The following is a 23,523-nucleotide window of genomic DNA, read 5'->3' as shown; positions in this document are numbered from 1 at the left end:
CATTGCTTCCATTCATTGCTACACCTCTCTAATCCTATTGAAACAAACAAGCAAACAAAAAACAACGGACTGGAAACATAAAAAAATTTCAAATACAAAGATATTTTATCTCAAAGCGGGACCTCCTCTTATTTTTCTGCAGCTCCAATGTGCCACACACCATCACACAGCCACTGAACTGAGTCTTTATTCTATTTAGTTGCCATAAAACTATATCAAAAATGAAAAGAGAGATTGGATACTTTTCACATTTTTTTTCCTATGTAGCCCTTATTCAAGCTTAGGGCTTTTCAACCACCAATTCTGTTTCCTGGATGGGAAGACCAAACTTTTCACTTCTTCATTCTGTGCTTCCCTCTACGCTGATGTCCCGCACTGAAAATATCATTCATATCTGCCTCTTGACAGCACCCCTCCAAAAAGTGTATGGGAGACAGTAGAAAAAAATTCTACTACAGTGCATTAAATGTAACAAACCCTTCAGCAAATTTGCAGCTCGGACACACCGTCCTCAACTCGGTTTTACTATATATAGGTAACATATGCAGCACATCTGGTATGCAAGGTATCTTACTGTTTTGAGACACAGGTAAAGCATAAAAGAGAAAACTGAAACAATAAAACAAAACAAAACCTTTTTTACCCTCCCACATTCTTAAAAGCAATTATCCTTCTGCATTTAACTGGTTCAAATATTTTTTAATGTTTTAAAGATAGAAGAAAAATTAAAAGATAGCAATATTATCTGTCATACTAAGTCACATTCAAGTTCTTTCTAGGAAAATTTTGAGGGCCAAAGACTCAAAACATTTTAGAAGATAACAGCTCCTTTCCTCAAAAGGTTTTACACAGCAATAAACATTAGCAATACCAGCTTCCTCAAGCCATCAGGTTATATGAGCAGAAAGCTCTTTAAAAATCATCTTGGGTATACTGTCAGTAGACATTTTCAAACATTAGCAGAAGAAGCAGCAGAGTTCTTCGGGGTTACACAGCTAAATAAAATATATGCCCTGTTATTGTCAGTGTCAAAGCGTACATGCTAAAAACAAAAATATGCAAAAAGTTTTTCTGTAGTTTTAGAGCAGGATAAAGTATTTAAATCTGTATAAAAAGTGACAGAAAAAAGATATTAAGTATAAAAGTTAGCCAGGTTATATTTTTCACTATTGTGACACTAACTTCTATAAAGAGAATTGACACAGAAGTGCCTACAAGTGTAACCAATAATTGCTAATTTTTGCCTGAGGAGAAAAAAAAAGGTAACTATGAAAAATTTGCTAAACAGATACCTTATTCATATACATAAGTATACAGTAAAGCTGCACAAATTATACTAAATTTTTGTTTATAGCCATAATCATCTGGTTATAAAAGAACCACTGGAATTCTCTTGTGTCTACTACTGCAATGTATCAACAGAAAATCAGAGCTTATTTTACAGATCTTACTGAACATCTACGCAACAGATTAGGAATCTAGTTTTGAGATCTGAATATTCCAATCCTCTACACTTTAAGAAAGATTCTTGAGATTTAATCTGCTTCTGCTCAGTCTCTCTCCAAACAAAGCTAACATCAGCCAAATCTCCTAAACCATTCAAAACATCAACACACCTTTTGATAAATTAGACATTTCTATCCCCCAATGAGCTAGCAGGAAAGCTTTGAAGTATATCCAGAGCTGTAACACACCTTGGCTGCCATGTACACACACCCTCCCCAAGTTACTCCATAATCGCCCTACTTTCCATGAGACTCAAAGACACATTTGGAAACTGTATAACTGTATCCTTTACCTTTCCCCATCACTGCAGTGTCTGAATGGTTAAAACTCTCTCTACATGAAAGAGGTCCTTGTCAGGGGCAAAGAAGTTCCCACAATTGATGGAGTGTAACATCAACTCAAATGTTTTTTAATTTCTCTTTGAATGTGTTAAACAATATTAGATAATGAATCACCTAAAATCAGACGTGGGTAGTGAATAAACTTGGTTACTTTTCATTTTCAATAGTTATGCAAAAAAGTTTTAGATACTGAAATTTTAAACACTCTTTCATACTGACTGCAGCTGACTAGAGTATGTTAAACTGCTTTGCTTGAAGATCAGACAGGCATGGGACTGCAATTATATATCACAATACCCTTTTCTGGGTTCACAGCTCTATTCATCTTTTAGAAACACTGAAGGACAGATTGGACATAGGGGAACGGATTAGCCACAGGACGACCTGTATTTCCACACAAAAGCCTAAGTGTGGAAAAATGGCACCCTGTGTTACCCATTCTTCACTTCCTGAAAAAAACATATTCATGGAAATAGACATTTCAACAGCTCTTTCCCACTCATCTCAGAACAAGCGTTCATTGTTTCTCAACACCATTTATATGGTAGCAATGTAATGCTACTACCAAACTGCCTCAATCCACAAATGTATATAAAAATATTTAAGAATTAAGACAGGCCCACTTCAGCACAGGAACTTAACTGAAATCAACTTGAAAATTATGAAAAAAAAATCTCAGTTGGCTATTGCAACATACAATCTCATATTTATGAATGGGACTGAACGAGGGTTTGGTTCTGGTATTAAGTTTCAGCTGGCTGTCATGGGAGTTCTACACACTGTAGCCACACAGTACAACTGAAATTATAAAAAATACAATGTGTTAATAGACCACCAGACCATAACCTACCACATAACATCAGTAATTCCAAGTGAGTAAAATGAAAATGAACACAGAAAAATATATATAGTAATTATATAACTTTGAATGAAGATTATGTCAGTTTTCTGTTAAAATCTAGCTATGGAAAAATACCAGGCAGTAAATATTTTGAAAGATGCAAAATTTGAAAGAATATGCATTAATAAATCAGGCTTGAACTTTAATTAATTTTACATGTCATTCTTCTGAAATCAATTGTCTTGCATACGACAGAGATGCCTGGTGTATGGACTTGTACCATCAACTTGTCTCAGGAGATAGGTGTCATCAGCTAATCTGATCAAGCTACTCAAACTGGTGGCTTATTTGAATGTTCTTTGGGACAACAGAAAATTATCCTTCTGCACAAGCAATAATCAAATTAACATGTCCAAGCATTTAACTTATGAATTTGACCACACAGCTGAGTTACAAACAGCAAGCCTGTGTAGCTCATTAGGCTCCAATGGGAAATTAATCTTTTGGCCAGGAAATCAACAGTCTAACATCATGTGCAATGAGACATAGCATTCCTGACTTTTTATAAAATTATAATGTAAAGGGAAACTCTGGCATCAGAAAACTATTTCAAATCTTATGAAGGTAGTGAGGTAATCTCACATGTTTCCTTCCTTGTACATATTTACTTAATAAACAAATGTGGTAGGCATATGGTTAAATTATTTGCTAGTTCTTTCCTCACACTTTTTGTTTTCTTATTTAAAGTAACATAAAACATCAGGTTCAAAAATGGAAAAAAAAGTAAAAGTAAATCTTATTTTGCAAACTGCTTACAATATATAGTTTAAATCCAGTGTTATCTATTTCTCATTCTCTTATATGCCTTCATTTAGATATCTTATGCTTAAATAATTCACTTTTATTGGATATTAAAAGTTCTTCATTTAAAAAAAAAACTCAGTCATACCATGCATATCTTCATTCAACTCCACCAAACTATTTCCTGTCTTTATTGAAACCACAGGGAGGAAGGAATACATACACTGCTGAAGTAATTGCATGGAAAGGGCCAAAATGCTATCGTGGAGATTAGCACCTGTCAAGAAAAGTCTGACAGCTGTCCCAATATATGCAATTTACAGTCAGTATATAGTTTTCATTGCTAAAGAAAGAAGAAATGGTTCAGGAACAAATATAAACAAACTGATCCAATTAAGTTATCCAGCAAGATAAAGAGCTTCAGTTTGCTGTCTGCAGTCCATATTAAAAATGGTTATAATTGTTACAAAAATGTTAAATGTGTTAAAAGTCCTTCAGGTACCGCCATGGGTTCTGCTTTCATTTGCTAGCTTTCTATTCCCACGAGGCAGGATGAAATATTTTAAGGGAAACAAAATGCTTCTTCTTTTGAGGATTTTTTACAGTAACACAGACCTCAAGCCCTAAAAGACCAAAGAAGAAAAAAAGCAGTATAATGGCAAATAGAGTAAAAAAATAGCCTGAAAGTCTGCAAAATCTCCTCAAAACAGGCCCTGTCAATAGACAGATACATAAAAATACAGTTGTCTGAGCATTTTAAAAGAATGTTAAATAAGTTACTATGTGGGAGGCATTGCACACAATGCAATTACAGCAAGGATAGGTTTCTTAAAGGAGAAATCTTTAGCACTGGAGGTATCTGAATGATGTTCCTAAATTAACCAAACAGAGTTTGTTAATTTCAGAAAAAAATATCTGTGAAAACATAAGAGTCTCATGCTTTGCTTAGCCTGACACCAAATTAAAATCAGTACTGATGCTTCAGAGGTTGCAAGGCAGTCACTTTGCCCAGCCTTGAGTGAAACTTTGTCCCAGTCACAGAAAAGTTTTTTCCCTGCTTTACACAGCCAGCACTCCAAGCTAAGCCTAGCTCCTTTTTCCTCTAGCTATATTCTCAACTACAATGGTAAAAAAAGAAAAAATGGATTCACCAAAACCCCATATTGTTTTTATTTTAGTTAATACTGCTTAAAAAAAAAGACTGGACTTTCTCATACACCACAAAATATGTATACATTTTTCTGGATTCACACTTGAATCTCAGACTAGAGTTTGCTATACAAGTAACAAATGGACTAGTTATTTTAGCAGTAGAAGAATAAAAGAAAATACTAATTTCCTGAGGAAAGAAAACAAAACAAAAAAAGGAGCAATACAAAGGTTACTCCCCAGGAAAAATCCCTCTACTCACTTAATCAAACATTTTTTTTCACCCAATTCAAGTAGGAAAAAAAAAAAAAAAAGAAAAGAAAAAAAAAAAAGAGGAAGGCCTGTCCGACAATTCAAATTATTTTCTCCTAAAAATTGTAATCACAGTTTTCTGACCAGAAGGTGGAAAAAACAGGAGCCTTGAAGCCACGCAAAGGCCTTTTCCCGTATCGGGGCAGCGAAGAGAAGGAAGACGCTGAATGCCCAGGATTTGCTCTGCCCTGCCCCTTCCATAGAACTTTAGTGCCATCTATTGAAAATGTACTGAATAAGGAAGAGGCAAAGGATGCCTATTGATTTGGTATAAAAATAAGACGTTTACTTGTTAAGGGTTTTTTTTGGTTTATTAATATTCCCATGATGACTACTGTTTTGTGGTCATCTGATAGCAACAAATATTTTCTATACACTATACGTGCCCCATAAAGAAATGAGACGTCAGCTAAAACATCGAATATAAACATCATACAGATTTCATATATATATATATATATTTATATACACATATAATATATATACATTTAGCAAAGATGTAAGTCTAAGCCTACCTATTACCTAAAGCAACAAAACTGAGCAGGCTTTAACGGAAAGGAAAAATAGCGTGGAAGCACTGCTGTAAATAGAACATACTGGAAACAGTAAAAATAATTAAGGCACCTCGTAAAGATCTTAGTATTAAAGAACAGGATATGTAGACATGCACATACAATTACCTTCTTTAAGAAACTGTGAGTGGATGACAAATATAAGAAAACAGCAGATCGCTGCTCCTGCTAGTGCCCATAAAGCTTTCAAGAGCTGCATCTCGGTCTGAAACTCAGTAAATACCCAGAAAGTCACACAATGAATTTCCACAGCGATGCATCAACGCTTCCCTCTGTGCGCCAGGCGCGGCGGCTCCCGGCAGGGACCACGCTCCCGAGCAGGGCGGGCGAGCCCGGGGCTGCGGAGGAGGGGCCGGGGCTTCACACCCCGCGCGGGGGCAGCGGCAGCGCCGCGCTCTCCTCGCCGAGGCGGCCGGCGCGGGGCCCCATGAATCAGCGCTCCGTCTCCGCGGGAGCCGCGGCGAGCCGGCGGCGGGGGCAGGGAGCCGGCAGCGCCGGGCAGGGTTGCGCAACAGCGCCCGCTGCGCCGCGGGGGCGCGGGGCCGCCGCTCAGGGCGCGCCGCCGCCGGCCGGCGCGGGGCGCGCAGGGGCCGGGCCCTCCCCGCCGAGGCTCCGCGGGAGCCGCTGCAGCATCGCCGGGCTGCGGGTGCCGCTCGCTCGTCGGGCCGCTGCTCCGCTGCTCGCTGCCACGGCTCGGGGAGGAGAGAGCGAGCGGGGAGGGGAGGGAGCGGGAGGGAGGGATCTCTCTTTACTGCAACTTCTCCCGGCTGGCGGCAATTTGTTGCACCCCCTTCCTCCTCCCCCGGCTCGGAGATGCTCTCCAGTGCGGGTGCGAGGGGCGGGAGGGAAGTCAGTTCAGCCCGCCGTCCCTGGCAAACGCGGGGCCGCTCGGGGGCTCTCGCACAGATCGCTGGTCTGCCTTCGGGCTCGCACCTCCGCCGCCGGGGCTCCTCGTCTCCCGGCCCCCCGAGGTCCCCCAGGCACCGTGGCTGGCCCCGCTCCCTCGCCCGCCGTCCGCCCGCGAGGTCGACCCCGTCCCGGGGCCGCGCCCCGGCGGTGGCACCGCAGCGCGCCCTCCGAGCAGCCGCGCCGGGCTACGGCGGGCTCCCTCAGTCTACAGGTTGATGCCTCTGCTGCAGCAATCCCCACGGAAAACAGGAGCGCAAATGAAAGAATCTAATAAATCAGCGTGAGAAAAAAAGAAAAAAAAAAAAAAAAAGAAAAAACACAGCCTACAATAAAAAAAAAAAAAAAAAAAAACCCAAACCCGGAACACCAAGGCTGTGATTTTGCTGCCGCCCTCCCACTCCAGGGGAAGGAGCCTGCCGCGGCCGCGGCTGCCGTAGAGCAGCCGGGCGGGGGGGCGGGCAGGCCGGGGCGGTGCTGCGATGCGGGGCCGCTCCGCGGGGACTGCGCGCTCGATGGGACGCGGTGTCGCCGCGGGCAGGGACAGGCGCGGCGCTCCGCACCCGGGGCCCGCCCCGACGGCCGGGGCTGCCGGCCGGGGCTCCGAGCTCGGTGCGCACAGGAGGCTCGGCTCGGCGGTGCGGGGCAGGGCAGGGTTAACAGCCGCATACCGAAGTGCTGCCGGCCGTACAGGGGGGCCGCCCGAGCCGCGCTCCCTCCCGGTGCCCTCTGCCCGCGCAGGCTCCGCGCCTCTCGTGTTCAAACGCCGCGCAACCTCCGCGGTCGCCCGTGTCCCGCGGGCGGAGCGCGGAGCAGAACGCGGGCGGGGAGAGGGGCTCGGCGGCGCAGGGCAGGCGCGGTTCGCTGCCCGCGGAGCCTGCGAGCACAGGGCTGGCGGCCACAGCGGGCTCGGCACGGAGGGACGGTGCCACGGCCGGCACGGCGGAGGGGCCGCCCGCCGTGCGCTCCGCCACACGCTGCAAGTTGCGGGGCTGCTCGGGCTGGCCGTAGGCTCGGTGCACAACAGTGACAAGCACGGTCACGCACCGACGGCCAGTGAGATACCCCGGCTTCTCCGGGACAGACATCCATAGTTTTGGAGGTTTAAACCAAGTCAGGGAATACTTGACCGCTGAGAGCTTTGTTTTCATAGCATCTTGGTTACATCTGCATTTATGATGTGGATTGCTGTTTTGGTTTTTTGGTTTATTGTTTGTTTTGGGTTTTTGTTTTTGGTTTTTTGATTTGTTTTTTATATTTAAGTATTTGCTTAATTTTAAGAAACCAGGAAAGGGTTCCTAGATATTTGAAAGGACAGATTAATAAAAGATCAGTATTTTTATTGGGCAAACATCTCCCATGCTGTTGATGATGTGTCTTAAACTCATCCCTATGCCTTTTCGTTTTTCACGGATAGCTCAGAGAAACATTAAAAACAATCATCTTTTGAATTTTAAACTTCACACAAATCCCTATAAACCCATGTATTGCATTTACTATATTTGAAGATTACAGCAATGCAATGTTAAAGCAATGTCATAGCTACACTAAAGGAATTCCACTGTAAATCTTTCATTCCGAAATGTACACTTTGGTGAGAAATTTGCCATGCTTGGGCACAGTTCAAGTTGTGTTTTGTTTGTTTATTTGTCTTCTGGGTGAAAGAAAAAAGTGTCGAGTAGCTAAAGAAAATTCACACATTTTATACTTAGGCAAACAAATCTCTCTCCCCCCCCTGCCCCCCACCGACATACCAGCTTTAAAATCCACAGGTAACTTTAAAATCCATAGGATTTTAAAAGTGTCAAACTTCAGAGTTTACACAGTCCACAGTAAGTATCTTTTAGTCTGAAAACATTTAGAGAAAAATCCTCTGAAAAATTTTACTCATTGCTTTCTTTTTTAACTAAAAGCACATGAAGATCCATTGTCAATGGGTCAGAACCCTCAACAGCATGTTCCTTCCTCTTTTTGGGGTGCAAGATGGTGCTTTCTCTCATTTTAAACTTGTCTTCTCTGAGCTTCTGAATTAGACAAATACGCCTGGGTTTCTGTGGCCTTTAGGTCAGACCCTTCATAAACAAAACATCAGAACATGGCATTGTGTTCCCTGGCCACAGCAGAGTCACTCTACTTGCACACTAGTGGAAGTGGGAGCAAATCTGGTTCAGCACTCACTGTACGGACATATTTAGTCTCATAGCAACAAAGAACTCCAGAAGACTTCCCATTTGAGAGGACAGTGGTACCTGGCAACGCCACTTGCTGTACTACATATGGTTCACTCTCAGTTTTGTGTCTTCTAAATAGCTTTGGACTTTTCAAACAGGGTGAGTCCTAGTCAAAAATATCCATCTTCAATTTCTTTACTTGTTACCTGCATAAAGATTTATAAAATATTAAAGATAACTCAAGCTACCCATGTAGACTTTTCAGGAAGACTTTTCTGAATAAATTCCACTGATAAAAATTCCCCCTTATCTTTCAGCCGATTAAGATTTGCATCCCCAACCAATGGAATAACACCTGTCAAACGACTTCTAAACTGCTTAGGCCATAACAGATTTGCAGACCTATCTCTGCACTTCCAGGTTTTGTGCTGACCCCATTCATCTCCAGCAATACAGAGGCAAAAAGCTGTGATCCTAGCAGTAGCTCTTTCTAGGGAACCACTCCACAGGGGTTTTCCCCATTATCTTTTCAAGCTGAAGGAGCAATGCTCAGCACCTGAAAGCTGGTAAAGGATGGTGATGGCATTAGCAGATATTTCTGATATAGAAGGCTTTTGCAGCTGGGAAGAGAAGTAAGGAATACATTTTCCTGGTGATCAGGGAGCAAGAACAAATCTGTAAGACATAGAAGATCTTCTGAGATCTTACAAGAAAGCAGCAGAAAAATAAGTGCATGATTTTCAAATGTGTGTTCTCTTTTGGAATTAGAGCTCATTTTTTCTTTTTACAAAAAATTCAGTTGAGTTCTACAGAATTACTAAAACTGGAACTCAGTAGCAAAAACAGCAGCCTTTGCTCAAGTATAGAGACTTGAAAAAATTATCCATACTCTGCATTTAATTTTGTGAAAAGATTCTACCAGACTCTGTAAGATTTATTCTTCACTACTGAGATATTTTATAAATAAAGATGTGCTAAAATTCCTGGAAAACAATCATGATCAGATTGTATTCCACATACCTAGAAATAAAGTCCTACTATTTCCAGCTGTATCAAATGCCTTTTGCATAACCATTTTACTCCTGTTCATGCAATAAACCCCCAAATTATGCATGGCCAATGCAGATCTAAATGCAGGAGCACAAGATGTGACGTTAGCCTATTTTAAGTAATGAATTTGGAAACTACTTCTGGCTTTGGAAAAAAAAAATAAGACAATAGCTATTATTAGGTTATCTAGACCAAACTTTTGCCAATGCCCACTGGATTTCATTTTTGTCACTTTTGAGTTACTCAGGCAATAGTCACCAGCCACTTGAGGTGATTATTCCAGCCCAGTGGTTCTCTCAGCTGGAATGTTTCTTTTGATGCTAAGTTTAACATTTTATTTTGTTGAAATTCACCCAGTTCATCTTTCACATAAGCCTGCAGTAGCATAATAAATCCTTTTCCATTTTGAATCTAACCAGAATATAAGATATATTGAATATATAGGAATGAGTACAGACAATTATATTTCCACCAATTAGTTTTAGCAGCATTTAAGCATTTTTTTCCCTCTTCTTTTCTCTGCATACCAATGGTTGGCTGGCATTTCTTTACTTTTGAGCTAGGCACAACTACAGCAGTCCTCAAAATTTTATTCCTGGTCTTCAGCTGATGCTGGGTAACTGCCACAGAAGTAGAAATTAACATCTAAAGAGATGCTATTGATCTCTGGTTCGTGACATGATGCGGCTACCATAGGAATCACACATACATTTGATTATCTCTTTCCATGAACACCTAAAATTTTCATTTTTTTCCCTTGACTTACCAGAGTAGGTGATACTTAATATATCTTTAATATTTTTGACAGATTATATGCTGCTTCCTGTCTTGTCTCCAAGTGGCAGATTCATAAAAGGGATAGCACAGCATAGTTAATTTAGAATTACCACTGTGTAATCTCCTTGCTAACAGTGTGTGTTTACTTAGAACTTTTGACAGTTTAGGGGTTTTTTTTTTTAAATAATTTTGTTTAATTTTGCTTCTCAGTGGCATTATTTTGCTGTTCATGTCTTCTTCCTACCATCTTATTGGCTTTCTATTCACATATGATTTTCTTCCTCTTTTCTGTTTATAAAGATTTGGGCCAGCCAAATGTAGACAGTTTTCCACTGGGAACTCACTGAACATTCTCCCACACAGCAGTCACCATTTGGCAACAGCTTTTGGCCACTACCAAAAAAGGAGCTAAGTTAGAGGTCCTGTGAGACCACTCTGATCCCTTGAACCCCTGAATTCTCCCAAAACACATATCTGAAATCACACAATGCTCCAGCACAGGCACTGTGTGTAAGTGTAGTGTGCTAGGTTTGCTCATGGAGGCCCCCAGAGCCCTGGGGCCTGGCCACATTGCTATTGTGTAGTGCTCACACCATCGCTGCCAGGGCAGTTCGTTCCGGGGGAAGGAAAAAAGGGAAGAAACTCCAGAAATTCACCATTTTGTTCTGTTTCTTCCAAAGCCCCGTCGAGTCTGTGCCACGGCATCAGTGCGAGAAGCAGCCGGGGGAATGGAGCAGCAGAGCCTGAGCTGAGCCCAAGCTGAGCCAAGCCTGGGCTGCGCAGGCAGGAGCTGAGCCAAGCATTGCTGGCCACAGTCAACCCCAGCAGTGCAGAAAGCAGGCAGCATGATGGAGAGGATTTTGGGGGTTTGTCCATCATTGCTTTTCATTGTCTCAGGCTCAGGGTTGGGGAATGCTGGCTGTGGAGTGTCCGCCACCTTGCCTTAGTCTCAAGAATAATTGTGAGCTGCTTCTGAGCTGCAGGAACATTCCCCATCTTGTCTTTGTCTCAGCAGCCATGTGGAACTAAACTGAGGTGGTAGTGAACACCCTTTGTGTGTAAAGAACCATCTCTTCCAAATACTTTTGTTATTAATATTGCTGCTGCTACTGTGCATTTCTTAAGCCACTGCTCTTTGCTTTCAGTAAATTGTTGTCTCAACTCACAGTCTGTTTTTCTCCCTCTCTCACCAGATGGGGGCTGGAGAAAGGGGAGTGGCTTATTTGAGGTTTAATTATCAGCAGGTGTTAGGCCACCACATGCAGTCAAACACTGCTACCATATTCCTTCATCCATACTGGATCATCATCCTCACATCTGCCTACCAAGAAATCTCCCCTTATATAAATCAGTTCAGTTCTGAAATGTTGCTTTTGTCCTCTCTCATTTTGCTTTATATGCTCCACCTGTTACAGGGAGCACCTCAATTTGCAGAAGCTGCTCTGACATATTTAACAGCACAATTATAGATGACTTGGTAACCACCCATTGACTAAAAATAACCTAGCAACTGAAGACACACTTGGGTATTTATACTTAGATATCCCAGAGGAACCCTTCACAGCTCCTGTAGCTGGGGAAAACATATGTATCTCACCAAATGCAGTAGGCTAGGAATCCTCAGGGGTGGGGGCGGAGGGACGTAGGGGAAGTGATAACATTGCACAGCTGAAAGATTTTCCAGACAACACTCTGCCAGCTAATCCAACTCCTATCCAACTAGCTCTGCAATTAAGGTTTCCTACTGAGAACAACGACAGCATTATGACCTGGGGAATTTTCTACACAAAAAACCTCTTTGCATCTGGGATTGAAAAATTTAGAGCCTTAAAATCCAGCTTGTACATTGATGGTATTTGCCACCATTACAGATCCTAAGGAACTCTAATGCCAGTATGCATATGAGAAAATACGTGAGCTGTGATGAATGAAGTGCCAATGAGGAGGGAGACAGGCAGCATTTCTTCTGTGAAGAATCTGCAGTTCTGAAACTCATTCTTGCCTTCCAAAGTATGGATTATTTTATTTTTTAAATTCAAGATGTACCAAGTTGTCATACAACCTGTTCAGAAAGAAATATTCTGATGTCTTAAGAAAGTCGTGATTTGATTTCTATTATACATTATTACATATGCTATGGCTGCCTGTGGCTAGTTTTATATTTGAGCAGAAGAAGAAACTTGGAATTTAATGGAAATATCCCCGTGTATCTTAATGGAGAACTTGTATTACTGCACAAGTGTCCGCCCATCCTTTTTCTGCTTCTTGTTTTTTCTCTCATTTATCTATGGCTTTCATCCATTCCTGTCTTCAAACTGTGCTTTTATTCACCCTAAATAGCAGACTACAGCAACAAAGAGAACTACTAATCTCAAAGAGAGACTGGACAAGGTCTTAAGGACCTTTCTATCTGCCTTCCGTTTTAAGATTATTGTCTTGAAATGAAAATGAAGTTTTCAAGATGAGGTTGGATGGGGCTTTGAACAACATGATGTAGTGAAAGATGTCCCTAACCATGGCAGAGAGCTTGGACTAGTGATCTTTGGAAGTCTCTCCCAACCCAAACCATTCTGTGAGTTTATGATAATTCAGAGAGAGCATCAAACTCTTGAAACTCACAGTTAAGACTGTGCAAGGCATTGGCTCAAACATTCCAATGACTGTAGGGCTATTCACAAAAATCTCAATTAAACTCAGAGGGCTTATCTTGATATTTTTACTTTTTATATATTTTAAGATCATCTGGGCTTTTAAACACTTCTTGAATTAAAAGTGTTCAGTCTTATTTTCAGAAAAGGGATTTGTATTTTAACTGTGATGATTAACCACATGAAATTAAGGGAATGTGGTTATGATCCATGTTTCCAGCATCAATTCTTGAGGGTCTAGCTTAAAAACACACAACTAAAATGCTGCAACATTCAGGGAGTAAGTTCTTAATTGAGAATGAGACCCACAGAGAAAGCCAGGCTGAATACACACAAACTCTATGAGCCGTGTCACAGCAAGCCTTTATAGAATGGCCAACACCAGTGTTGCATGGAAAAGTGAATAAGCTAACAGATTTGTAATGTCTGCTGTTTTCCTCCATCTTAGTGGAGGGGGAAAATGAAAAAAAAAAACAAAAACAAAAACAATTCTACGGAAATGAATTCTGCTATACAAACTCATACTCACTGGCAACTCAAGCAATGAACTCTTTGACCTGTAGTTTTAACTTTAACCAGAGAACCTCCTTTGCATTTCTTTAGATTTTGACTTTCCACATTCTTCAAAATCTGAATGTTACAAAAATTGATCAGGAGCTGAAGTTATGCCACTTGAATTCTTTCCATTAGCAATTCTTATTGTAGTATGTATAAAAGGGAGCTGCAGCAAAAGTGGTGCATATCCTGAACACCACCAGGCTCCTCCACAGTAAGGTAGAACGGGTTCTGAACATACAGGGAAGAGACAACAACTGACTCTAATATTTGAGCACATTGGGTGATACTACTGAGAGAAGTAATCTTTGGTTGTTATTAAGCTGGTAAAGGGGAAACAAATATTTTTTCAGACAAATGTTAAGTGCAGATGGTTTAAAATTATTCAAAATCTTAAATAAACAGTTAAAATTGTTACATGCACAGAATTAACAGTTATTACATTTTACATATAAATTAAAATGGGTTTACCACTATGGCACTTTTTAACCTAATAATTCTCGTGTTTTCAAGAGATTAGCAGACTATGACATTAAAAGAGAGAATTTTATAAAAAGTTTCTTCTTGGTCTGTATTCAGGAATAAGTAAAGGTGAAGTGGTTGTTAAATATAAATCTTTAATCTGAGTATAGAAATTTGTTTGTCATTCTGAAATATAAAACAATAATTTTACAAGCCATTCATGTATAATATAGTCCACTTGATAGTAAAGAAAAAGTATTAGTGAAAATCTCTAGCTATTATTAAATGTGGCCAGTTAATACTAAATGGTATAAGACATTTTTTTTTTCAGTTGGAAGAAATTGTATTATTAAAAGGTAATCTCAGGTTTTTATTGGACGCTGTGGAATTAACACACTGGAGGCCTCTGTATTTACACCTGGGTAGGATAATGGCAGGAACTGTAGGTTAATAGAACTTTCTCTTGCATGCACAACCTATTAGTTATTTGCTTGTCTGTTTGTTTTTGTCGGAAATTTACTTCTATCAGGAGTCCTATAACTCACTGTATTTGAGAAAGTAGCCACTGCGTAGAACCTTTTTCACAAAACCTTTTTCACAAAACCTAAACATACTTGAAGTGCCAAACAACCTCTTTGATTTTGTTTTAAATCCTGCTGTTCTAATAGGAAACATTTCTGCATGCTTACATTATTTTGAAATAGAAAACTTTAATTACCACATGAAACGGAGCATCTTGGATTTTTGGCATTTAACAAAAAACCAGTACTAAAATATGACCCCTGGGTCATGGGGCAGTGACAGTGCACAGCCTGAACTAACTTCTGTAAAAATCATGGAGATATTGTAGCTGATTCAGCTGCATTTCAGCCAAAGCATTACAAAGAGCATTATACAAATATTGTAAGAAATAAAACATCCTTCTCTACAGCAGAATATACTCTCTCCTTGGACACTGCTTAACCTTAAACAGAGAAGGAATAGAGTGCCAAGTCCTGGAGGTTTTAGCATCACACCTGTGCTGGAATGTCTCAATCATCATCATACTCATTTTCAGGCTTTTAAACAAGAGATAAAAAGCTTTCTCTGATTTCTTAGAGTACACTCAGTGAAAGTCCCACATCAACAGCCTATGTACTCCACAGGTGAAAGTTCACAAGCCCTTAAGTTTTCAGTTGTCTGTACATAAATGAAAGGGGAGATGAGCCATGATAACTAATTGTTCCTGACTGAACAGGGGTGTGCAAGGTAATATATAGATAGTAAAGATGATACAGGCATTACAGCTTGAATTGAGTATAAATCTTAAACTAGCAGATTGGTTAAGACATGCCTGCAGAATCAGCTTTGACCTTAAAGTCACAATAAAAATCTGTCTTATTTACCACACCAGTGTACTAATATACAGGGGTAATAGATGTTAGATTAGCATAATATTATACATTGAATGGCTACTATATTTAAAGTAGACCTATCAGAAGTGGGCAATGATGAATTGAAGTTTTTATGCATGAATTACCACATACAGATTAGATACTGTAATAATTTTTTTAAATACTTGTTACCATTTTTTAAAAGAAAAATATTTCTTTTGTTTCGTTTAAAATTTCAGAGGTAACTGAAGTCTATTCTGTCAGTAAACAACAGAATAATAGGTCAGTAACACAGTTTATAAACTCTACTCTCAATCCATGCCATAGTGCTTTGAGAATGTGTCAACACTCAGTGATTTCCTTACCCAGCTCAAAAGCATCTTGGAGGCACCCCGGGCAATGTCTCATATACAGCCATTGAGGGTTATCCGCTCCAAAATAGCTGTTATAATCTGAATGGAAGAACCATAAATGATTCAATTGAAATCATGGCTGAAAATGCAAAAGGAAATGAACACAGAACAAGCTATAACATTAGTGGGTCTAACAGTGTGCACACCTGAAGGTCTAGAATTGAAGACTTTGGTGTTTCCCTTGCAGTCATCCTACTCTATGAGAAAGCTAATTCAAGATGCTGAGAACAGTACTTACAAAATTGACCTTTACTGTTGGTTAGAAGAGTTATTTTGCACCATTTCAGATGTAAACAAAAACATCCAGTCACCTCTGACACAACTGAAGCTTGGTAGAGGCTCTCTCCCCACCTTCTTTTCTCTTTGAAAGACTTTAAGTGTTTATATCTCTCCTATGAAGTAGTTATAGTATAGTACATAGCACCTACCTAGTCATAGCCTTCATAGTAAAACTGTTTTAAATAAAAACATACAGGCTAAATACTGGATCCAAGTGCAGCTTTGTGATTTTTTTTTTTTTTAATTTTATGAAGAAATTTGATTGGAATTCTTTTTTTCCAGCAGAAAACTAATTGAATTCTATACTGTCAGACCAGATGGAATTCCCAAAACACATGACAATTGCTTCTATAATCGAGGGACTAGTAAAAAGCAGTATAATTAGTAAAATAATTGCTATGGTTAAAAAGGACATCTTGGATTTATTTTGAATGACAACTACTTTTTAAATTGTTTTCTCTTTGCCTACACATAACAAATCTTTATTTTGTTCCATTAGGAACCATAAGGTTTTAAAATGCTTTGTTTTCAAAATCACTTCAGAGCAATAAATGGGGGGATATAAGAAGCAGGTGTGTGCTGAAATATCAAATAGTATGAGCAAGATAACATCTAATTGTATATTAAGTATCCCCTGAGGGATCAGCAAGGCGATCTGCAAGTAATCAGAAGTTATTTGGTTGAAGTAAACATGTGCAACTGGCATCAATCCTAAAGACATTCCAAAGGTATGAAGATCTTTATCAATCATGTCCTATCAGAATGTATAGAATCCCTATACAACCAATGACCTCCTTTTGTGAGAAATAGCTGCAATTTACTTTGCCAAAAGAGAAAGGCCTTACTCTTTCCAGATTATGTACCCTGCTGCTTCTCATACAGAAAAGCATTCTCAAGAAGGCAGTCCTTAAAAAAAAGAGGAATACAGTAACAGTTCCATTACTTTTTACTGTTTTATTTTCTCTTTCCAGGTATACTACCAAATATGTGTCATCTTCTTTCTGACAGACACAACATAGAACAAAAATACTTTAACAGAAATTTGAATTTTCCATTGTTAGTGGCGATACTTTTTAATTGGTTGACTGCCAGAACTGAGTTTTGAAAACAGGTATCCTTTCCTTTTAATTTTTTTTCCACACTACAATAATCTTTAGCATCCCAATTATTTTTATGTTATTCATACCATGTCTTAAAGAGGATTAATTTGACACAAAATATAAAATATTTCCTATTTTTTTGAGAAGATAAAAATATTCCTTTGAGTCACAGTTTTCCTGAATATTTTGGTAGATATTTTAGTGTTGCTGCACTATGACAAAGTATTTTTACAGGAAATTTCTGGTAACAATGGATTTTACTAAAATAATGTTCAATAACCAGAGACATGAATAAACCAAAAATTGAAAAGGTGTTAGAGTGTACAACTACTGAGACAAAATACTGGCCCACTAACAATTGTGAAATGAAGCTTCCTCTCTTGACTTCATTGATAATTTTTTCTCTAATAATGCATCAATTTGAATTACAGAATCTTGAATTCTGATTAAGAATAAGGTCCTGCATTTATGGAAAATCTGAAAGACAAGATGGTACTGAGTGTTTTGCTAAATCCAGAAAATAAGAACACATGGCACTGGGAGCAGCCTGATGGTTGTGAATTCAAGTGAAGATTGGGAGTTGATGCTTGTGGCTCCTTTTGTGGTAAGCTTTTATAAGACTGCAATGGTATATTCTTTTATTTTATACTTCCTCTATCCAGAATAGTGTATGTTATGTATGTGCATAATAGAGGACATCAACCCTATTCAATCCCCAATACTCAGAGAGAAAAGGAAAAAAAAAATTACAAAGCTCTTCTCTCTTGCATTGTGAGGAAAGCCTCAACCATAGCAGAATATAATACTCATCTTGAGAAGCATTTACACTGTCACTCTTATGGGAATGTTATTAAAAGCAATTCTATTCACTGCATATTCAAACAACAATAGTGGAGGGATGGACTTCATGGCAAGAAAGCAACCTCATGAACCCCAGCCTGAATGAGGCCTGTTCTTTTGTATGTTTACATCTTCTATTTAAGTGCAATTAACTGAATTCCTACAGTTCAATACTTTTCAAGACCATGTCAATTCTCTACATTTAATGCAGTAGGAAAGGACATAGTATGTGCCCACCATTGGGACATTTACAGAGTCTCTATATCTTCTAATGATAATTTCATAAGCATTTTTGTTGCACTCAACCACTAAATTAGAAAGCTTTGCATGGAAGCACAACAGATATCTGTTTTTCTGAGCATCAAAAGTTGCAGAGCCCTCTTCATTGTCCTTACTGACAGCTCACATTCTTCCAAATCTCTTACTTGTGCAGTGTGTCTGCTGCTACTACTGTCTACAAATAAGAACAAAACAAGCCCTAGTTTGGAAATCTCTCACCAAGTCCTTTCCAAAAGCCTTGGGAATATTGTATACTCTTTTTCTGTTCCTTGATGCTTATGTCCTGAGCCCCACATTCAGATTTTAACACTGACCAGCATTCAGCCAGGAAATTTAAAATGAAGTTATAGTGGCTTACCAATTTACCTCCCATGAGCACCTTGTTAGCCTGGTGTAACTGTGTGGTGTGTCTGAAGTCACACATGTGAGTGAAGGTTATTTCAGAAAGAAAGGACAGACTGAAAGAACAGCCTATATCCACAAGGAAAAAGTAGAGTAGACATTTGAGCCAACTGTTTAAAGGCAATTAGGCAATGAAATTACTTGCCTGAGGAGGTAGTTTAGACAATGTAATGAGAAGTGCTTAAAATAGAATAAACTGTTTGCAAGACAGATACAGATGTAAATAATCCTCCATGTTTTGAGCTAGATGAATCAGGAGAGATATCTTTTTTATTCAAATGTCTGACTAAAAATGGTATTCTCTTTCTTTGGGAACAGCTTTCTAACTTATGACTGTTTACACCTGTTCTGAATACTAAAGTGAAACTGCACGCCAAAATGCAGTTTAACCTCACTGTATCATTATAAAGTGCATTTATTCATAACAAGCATCTATGAAAAACTTCCAACAAAAAAGTCCTTAGTCAGGGAGATGCACATTGTTGCAAAAATGGATTGTTTCTCTAAGTGCTTATATGGCCTCATTGCTATAGCATCCAAGTGCCTTACAAACATTAATGAATGTATTCTCACAACACCCCTGGGAGATAGAGATAGTATTATTAGCTAATGCACAAAGGGTAGCTTGTCCAAAGTCACACAGAAAGTCTGTGGCACAGCCAAGACTCAAAACTGTGATTTCCTGCCCACTGCTGTAACCATGACTATATTCTCCTATCCATATACAGCATTTCAAAATTTGTTACATATAACCTCAGATCTTTACACAATAAGCCTTTCTGTTCAGCTGCAGATCCAACCACTGACGTAATAAAGAAAAATAACTTTGTTATCTGGAAGCTTCATTACAGCAACAAATTTGCAGGTTACTCAAACAATGACAGTTATATGGACCATAACTGGTACTGATATATGAGAGCAATGAAAGAGAATTCCCTGATCATCTCATTCAGAACAGAAGGCATCATATCCAGAACATGACTTTGATACCTAAATATTTTCCTTCAGATAATGTACATTATACAGAGAAGTCTTGTTTTGAGAACAAAGGGAAGAAAAAAAAACCAAAAAAAAACAAAAAGAAAGGCTTGCTGTATTCCCCAAATAGTTTCTTGTGGGTAAACTATTTCTGCAATAAAAGGACACACACTGTATTTCTAGTTGTAATGAGGTCAGATCTGGAGGGACAACTGCAGTAAGTGTATTTACACCTGAATATCAGAGAAGAGAATATGGCATATATTCAATATTATTATCATGTAAATATATGATATTGAGACATGATAGATAGATAGATAGATAGATAGATAGATAGATAGATAGATAGATAGATAGATAGATAGAATCGTTTTGCAGTCATTTAATGGATTAATAGATCTGAACAAATGATAACAGGATTACTCTAAATTAGGAACACAGCAATTAGTCTTTTTTTTGGCAAAGGGGAAGCACAGACATTAAATTTTTTTCTCAAGTGCCAAACAATTAAAAAAGAGAAAATTGTGGACAACTGCATAAATAATAGAAAATGGTATGATGGTATGGTGGATCACTAAGTGAATAGTGATCCAAAAAATACAGTATTATTGTAACAAAGTGAAATATAATATTGGAATTTATTGGCAGAAACAGAAAACAAGGTAAGTAGTATCTCCTGAATTTCCAACAACAGCACTTTTCTCAGTTCATGGCTTCATCTTTTAAGAAAGATGCAGATAAATTAGACCTGGTTTTAATTAGAGCTACCAGATAGGAAAGGGGGTTTACATTAGATACTAACTGAAAACTGTTAGCTCATCTGTCAGGAAAATTAAATAAATAATGGAGCTGTTTATTATTGATAGTGAATCCACATTTCAACACATGTTTAAGAATAAATTAATCCCATTGAGGTGATCCTAATTCTCATAAGAGGATAGGCTAGACAGTGTCCTCAGATCCACTTGAGCCTAACGCATTTGATCACTGTTCAAACAATTATTCAGATCACTTATTGTTCAAAAACTCCTATTGCAGAATCTCCTATCACCTCTCTCCCCATCTCTATTTCTTCTTTTCTTTTCTTTTCTTTTCTTTTCTTTTCTTTTCTTTTCTTTTCTTTTCTTTTCTTTTCTTTTCTTTTCTTTTCTTTTCTTTTCTTTTCTTTTCTTTTCTTTTCTTTCTTCTTCTTTCCCCCATCAATTGTCTGTCTTTCAACCCTCCCTCTGTCCTTTCTGTGCGCACTTAAATTCACACATCCTTATTTGGACTGGAAATTCCTGAGATGTCTGCCTTTAGCAACCTTAGCATGTTAAGGAACATCCTATTCTTAGAGATCAGATATGTGTTCCCTACAGACTACATCAAGGTCTAAATTTAGATAAAATATTCTTTAAGCTGCTCATACTCTCACTACAGGACCAGAAAACTGCAATGCGTTGGTACTTCTGGGTAATTTTTATTATCATTTTTATTACCAAAGTAATAGGAAGATAGACTGTACATTAGCAAAATTATCAGGTTAGAGAAAAAGAGACTCTTGATACTGAAGAGCTTAGGTGCTCAGCTCAGTTGCAGGAATAGTTTCTCATTTTCTCTGGTTCTCCCAAGCACAGGGTCAGATTTTTTTGCCTGTTCACTACCATCATAACTATCTGTTCATGTTTGCACATGCACAAAACTTTCTCTTATTAAACCTGTGGGTCATTCTGTTTCATAAAAACCAATGTCAAAGAAAAAACCAGTGTGAAAGACAAAAGACATGTCCATAAATTTGTCTCCTTTTATTCCTTTTGACACTGTTGACACAGGGATTGGGTAGAGATAAATGGAAGTGCATTCAAATGAAAGGATGATAGGATTTAATAGTTCCTAATTCCAGGTGAAATGCAGTCAAACAGGAGTGTAGGAATTGTTTCTAACAAAGGACTAAAGGAAGACTTTCCACTTAGAGCACCCTCTTGGAGATATAATCCCCCCTGGGACTATTTCCTAATGCTGAAATCAGGCCATGTTATCTGGTTAGAACAGGTTCTTTGCCCTACTTTGTTCCCACATACATAAGCTGACTGGGGAAAACTGTTCTGTTATCTGAAATTATACAAAGGCCATAATAGTATCAATAAATGTGTTTTGACTTTTTGAAATAGCAGTCTGCATATCTCCCACTAAGAAGGAGTACAGTCCCCTATACAAAAAATCCATATTCACTGGCACAGAGGTTATTAGAATAGCTATATTTATGTGCAGTTTAGAAGGGACAATATAAAGGATTGACTAAAAGCTCACATGTCTGGCAAATCAAGAAGTGCACACATGAAGAAAAATCCTTACTTGATGAGAAAATCAGCCTTTGCCTAGAATGTGCAGGAGCCTGCAGGACGCTTTTCAGACAATCTGGAAAGAAAGACTACAGAAGTTACAGCGGGTACCAGAGAGCCCACTTACAAGATGTTAGCAAGGGCCCTCTGCTGTGAAGTGTGTGGAGTGCCTGGCCAAACACTAATGAAGAAAGCCACAGGAATCCCATACTGGAAACTGAAAGTTAAGCAGTTAAATATGAACATATGGATCTAGGCAAGCTGCAGGAGCCCAAGATAGTGGTGATGGTTTAGACAATAGCACTCGTCATTCCTCACAGGATGATCATATCAATGAGAAGAGTCTCAGAATTGTATCAGTTAAAATGGATGGCTTCACTTAAAATGGACAACTACCATCAACAAAATCAGTGAAGGGAGTCATGATGACTCGGTGAAAAAAAACCCCAAATACATAAAATGTCTCTTGGCATTTGGTCATGATCAGCATTGTGCTGATTTTATCAGGAGCTAACAGACTGTCAACAGCATAGAGGGGGGAAGATCTTAGAGAATGGCATGTGAAGCACATTCACTCTTGTGGAAGGTGATACTTTTATTCTTTGTGTTAATAATCTCTGATATAATATGACAATGCTAAAATACAGTCAGAAATTTAGTTGTGGAGTAATGTTCTGTTACTTTTGATTTTGCTTGGTTTATTTTGTGTCAGTGCTTGACTGCTGGAAAACACAGGGCCTTTCTGACTTTCACACAAAAAACAAGAGCCCAATGAGTGAGAAAGGTTTGAAGAGTCACTGCTAGCTATCACCTAGAATCTCAAATGAAAACATGATTCTGCTTCATGTAGCTTCATTTCACTTGGTAACAGAGATAATTTCCTCTCATTTTACAGTCTTTGAGTCACAGACTAGTTGAAGTTAGAAGAAACTTCTGGAGATCAGTTAGTCAAATCTCCCTGCTCAGATCAGGGTCAGCTGGGGATACAGGTAACTCAGAATTTTCTGTGAGGATGTAGAGCACTGAACCCTGGTGAACATCCTCTTCTAGTGTCCAAACACCCTTAAAATAATAATATTTAAAAATTTAAATTGTATTTCAATTTGTGCCCATTTTATCTTGACTCATCATAATAATTTAGTCAAAACTCAACCAAAATGGAAGGAGACTCTTTCTGAGAGAAGGGAGTGACAGAAGCTGTTGCTGTTCAGCTGAGCAGTAGCATGCAATACTAATTAACACATGGGTCTACAGACCACCATGGCAAAGATGTGTTCCATGAGCTTCCACATCCACAGAAATTTTACTGCAGTCAGCTCCACAAGAATCCTGACAATGAGCAACATGGATAATGTTTTCTTGCTCCAAATCTTTATCTAGAATTTATGTTATTTGATAAGGACAACAATGACACCTACTTGGTGGTCTATTTCTAAGAAATAGATAT

General features: G+C 39.0%; 1 protein-coding gene across 3 annotated transcripts in view; it reads right to left on the bottom strand.

Annotated features, from left to right (window-relative positions):
• Positions 1 to 23,523, bottom strand: part of TAFA5 (TAFA chemokine like family member 5) — a 396,302-nt gene that overhangs the window by 280,354 nt on the left and 92,425 nt on the right. Inside the window, exon 2 of one of the 3 annotated variants that reach the window (XM_059472669.1) lies at positions 15,830 to 15,916. The exons of 1 other annotated variant lie outside the window; for it this stretch is intronic. In XM_059472669.1, the coding sequence (XP_059328652.1) occupies positions 15,830 to 15,916 (87 nt within the window). Of the gene's footprint in view, positions 1 to 5,630; positions 5,834 to 15,829; positions 15,917 to 23,523 lie in introns of those variants that run through there. One more of the 3 variants, XM_059472671.1, reaches the window with a different exon arrangement.

Source organism: Ammospiza nelsoni, chromosome 5, assembly GCF_027579445.1.
Source record: "Ammospiza nelsoni isolate bAmmNel1 chromosome 5, bAmmNel1.pri, whole genome shotgun sequence".
In the NCBI taxonomy this organism is placed as follows: Eukaryota; Metazoa; Chordata; class Aves; order Passeriformes; family Passerellidae; genus Ammospiza; species Ammospiza nelsoni.
The sequence above is the reverse complement of the archived record's forward strand: the minus strand, read 5'-3'. Positions and strand labels throughout refer to the sequence as shown.